Source organism: Lolium perenne, chromosome 4, assembly GCF_019359855.2.
Source record: "Lolium perenne isolate Kyuss_39 chromosome 4, Kyuss_2.0, whole genome shotgun sequence".
NCBI classification, from domain to species: domain Eukaryota; kingdom Viridiplantae; phylum Streptophyta; class Magnoliopsida; order Poales; family Poaceae; genus Lolium; species Lolium perenne.
In genome coordinates, this window is record NC_067247.2 from 186,228,267 (window position 1) to 186,231,732 (window position 3,466).

General features: G+C 49.6%; 1 protein-coding gene across 4 annotated transcripts; it reads right to left on the reverse strand.

The window, feature by feature from the left end:
- Positions 1–458: 458 nt before the first annotated feature.
- LOC127295415 (receptor-like cytosolic serine/threonine-protein kinase RBK2) lies at positions 459–2,911 on the reverse strand. Of its 4 annotated transcripts, none has more exons than XM_051325359.2 (6): positions 2,736–2,911; positions 1,800–2,647; positions 1,586–1,665; positions 1,133–1,268; positions 877–1,029; positions 459–703 (listed from the first exon to the last, which is right to left on the reverse strand). In XM_051325359.2, the coding sequence occupies exons 1-6, from the start codon at positions 2,770–2,772 to the stop codon at positions 530–532; spliced, it is 1,428 nt and encodes a 475-aa protein (XP_051181319.1). In that variant the 5' UTR covers positions 2,773–2,911; the 3' UTR covers positions 459–529. The 4 variants fall into 4 exon arrangements, with proteins under 4 accessions (XP_051181319.1, XP_051181318.1, XP_051181320.1 ...); XM_051325358.2 differs by having other exon boundaries at positions 1,800–2,650; XM_051325360.2 differs by having other exon boundaries at positions 1,159–1,268; positions 1,578–1,665; positions 1,800–2,650.
- Between the last annotated feature and the right edge of the window lie 555 nt (positions 2,912–3,466).

Genomic DNA, 3,466 nt, shown 5'->3' on the forward strand with positions numbered 1-3,466 from the left:
GAAGGAAGTGAGTATTCCAGTGTTAACAACAGGTATGACATCTAACAACAGGTATTCCAGTGTTTTTTTTTACATCTAGCATAGGTGAGTTACCGCGTATGTCTTATATTGGTTGAGTGTGACACTCGACTAGTAACCTAGACACCTAGTAACCATGTAACTATAGTCTGCAACCAATTGGTTGTAACATGTAAATAACCAGGTAGCAAGTGACTATAATTGGCAATTATCATCCAAATATATCAACATAAGATCTTATTGAAAAATCTCATCGCAACGTAGCCGACAGTGAAAATGAAATGCTCAATCCCGGTGATACCATGTTGTCACTCATATGTGTAAGTATGAGAGAGAGAGGGAGAGTGGAGATGGCGCGTCATGGTGAAACTAGGATATGGCGCCGCATGACTTTGTGTCAGTAGTAATGTTGGTAATTCTGACTACGTATACACCGCGTGACTCATAGAATTCATATTTATGTATAAGTAATTAATGTACAATCTAGACGAGTTTAAGTATAGCCGCGTCCCTAGAAGTCAAAGGCTAGAGCCTTGTGGCGACTCAGGTCGTCCTGATACCTTCTTGGTGTGGGTACATCATAGCCATCTATTTCATGGGGATTGGCGGATCGGTTATTGCTGGCTTTCTGGTGCACCACGAGTCTCTGGTGTGTCTCCTCCTCTCCTCGGAGTATTCTTACGACCTGAATAGTTGAAAACTTGAAGACTTGGCTTTACAATATTCTTTTGAAATTAAATTTCTAGATGCAACTAAGAGTTCATATTATTACTCCAAACATAAAGTAAAATGTGAAAGTGGATACATTTAGACAAGGGGATCGAGGAGTATGCATATGTATGGTAGCTAGAAGTGTACCTGGCTCATTTGGGGCCTCTGGGTGGGTGAGTTGTGGATGCATAGTTCGGCCGCATGGGTGACATGGCCAAGCTGCTCCACATCATATCGACCGCCCAAGGCAGGGTCAACCATCTTAAGAGAATCATCCTTGTTGCCGAGGAATTGCCGTACCTGTCGGAGATATATCAAGAGTTCAAAGTCAAGACAATAGCTAACTAAGGTCATGTGCGAACATTAAGGGAATTAGATACGTAGGTGGAGAGCTAAGACAAACCCAAGTGACGAGGCTTAGGTTTCTACCCTCGATGGCGCGACGGCCGGTGAGGAGCTCGAGCAGCACGATACCGTAGGCATACACATCCGTCTTCTCGTTGAAGATGCCATGTGTCGTGTACTCGGGCGGCACATAACTGTACATTGTTCCACCGTCATGAGTCGATAGGCTTCATTCTTTTTTACTTGGTACTCCCTCCGGTCGGATTAAATCGACGCAGAGGGGAGCCAAAGCTACCGTATCGCGTGGGTAGACCCACGTGGATTAAATAAGACTACATGTAGTACTTCCTTCTCCTTTCCGTAATATAATATGTTACTATGATAACTAATTGCAACTATATTGATTGTAATAACATCTTATATTAATGTAACTCACAAAAGGCAAATAAACTGACTATGATTAGATTAAACATGGCGTGTTTGTGAGAAAGAGACGAACTGACCGACCGACCCAAATGTTCCTTCGAAGGTGGTTACTTGGTAGTGCGTCATCTTCGCCGGCAGCCACTTCGCAAGCCCAAAATCACATATCTGAAGAATGGAATCACAGCCAAATTCAACACGAAAATATGTTGGGTAACTGCAGCTCACAAAATTTTGCACTCTTCACCTTCTCAGATCAAGACAGCCGATTGCCAATTCAGCTAGGACGGGTGCTAACTAACCAGGGGCTCGTAGTCGTCTTTGAGCAGGATGTTGTCGGGTTTGACATCCCGGTGCACGATCCTCCTGGCGCACCGCTCGTGGAGGTACTCCAGTCCGCAGGCCGCGCCGAGGGCTACCCTGTACCTGGCCTCCCACGGCATGGCCCCCTCCTCCTCGCCAGCGCCGCCGTGCCCGTGGAGCCTGCGTGAGAGGCACCCGAGGCGGGAGAACGGGAACACCAGGTGCTCGCCGCCCTCCAACCCGACGCCGACGAGCCTGGCCACGTTCGGGTGGCGCACGTTCACCGCGTGCCCCAGCTCCGACAGGAAGCTCTCCACGCGGTCCTTCTTCTCCGGCGCCGGCAGCAGCTTCTTCACGGCCACAAGCTGCCCGTCGGCGAGGACCCCGCGGTACACCTTGGCGTGCCCGCCCCTGCCCACCACGTTCTCCTTGCTGAAGTTGCGGGTGGCCTTCTTGAGCTCCGAGAGGGAGAAGGTCCGGAAGGACAGCCTCAGCGTGCACAGATCGTGCTGCTCCACGTTCACATGCCCCGCGGTCGGCCACCGCCACTTGCCGCTGCCGCCGCCGCGGATGCCGAAACTCATGCCGGAGGCCAGGCGGCGCTTCGTCCTTGCCCGCCACGCCTCCATCGCGCCCTTCCACTGGCTCGGTGGCTCATCGCCTTGCGGTGACTCTGGCGTGGACGGTTCCGCGACAACACCCGTCGTCGTCGACGTCCCCGCCGTGCAGCTATTGTCGCTCGTCGTCGTGCATCTGTCGAGGACGCTTCTCGGGGACACCAGATCGTCGCTGCTCTGCCGTGACGACTTGCCGCCACCGCTCTTATTCGACATGGCGCCGACCGCCGCTGCTGTCGATCGACCAATCGAGGGATCAATTCCATGGCGTGTACGAAAAAAAAATGGAGGGCAGAAATCAATGAACCCCATTCCTACATTTGTCTGAAGATTCATTTCGCGGCTCCATCGCCATCGATCTTGGATATTTTCTTATGCTCGCTCTGTATAATCCATCACCAAGCTGTGACCGTTCCCCGCTCTGTTTTCTCTTCTTTTTCTCGTTCCAAATTTTCGGGGTTTCTTGCAAAAATGGCGATCTTATTTTGGAGTGTTCTATGGTTCGCGCGAGAGAGGGCAGAGCAAGGGAGCTGCAGCCTGCAGAGGTGTTTTGGCGCCGAAGTCTGCGCTGGGCCTCTTCTTCAAATTCTAAACGTGGCCGAAGCACACGCAACCACTGAAATGAAAAGGTTCGGCTTTGGCTTTGAATAAACACTAGGAAGCTTTCGGCGCGGCGCACGCCGCGCCCGTTGATGCAATATCGATTGATGTGAGTGTGTTGTAGCAGTACTACTGAAGTGTGAAAGTGGAAATTGCATCTGCCTATACAATTTTTGGGGTCGTCTCAAGTAGGGGAGGAAAACTACATGTTTATTTTCTGAATGTATGTTTTCTCCAGAAAATAAATTCTATTGCTGCTCAGCCAATCATGGATACAGATAGAAACATAAACAAACTATTTAACAACTTGTAGCAATCTGCAAGATTCTGCATCTGATTACACCAAGACGTGCTAAGGGAAGGAAGTATAAGAAACACGTTAATTACACCAAAGACATGCTAAGGGAAGGAAGTATAAGGAAACATGTTAAGCAGATATCCATCAAGAA

Coding starts and splice junctions, on each gene's coding strand:
- LOC127295415 (XM_051325358.2), bottom strand. CDS start 2,772: ATGGCGATGGAGCCGCGAAATGAATCTTCAGACAAAT. Junction 1,030..1,132: donor ACCTAAGCCTCGTCACTTGG/GTTTGTCTTAGC, acceptor TATCTCCGACAG/GTACGGCAATTCCTCGGCAA. Junction 704..876: donor AGAGGCCCCAAATGAGCCAG/GTACACTTCTAG, acceptor TCAACTATTCAG/GTCGTAAGAATACTCCGAGG.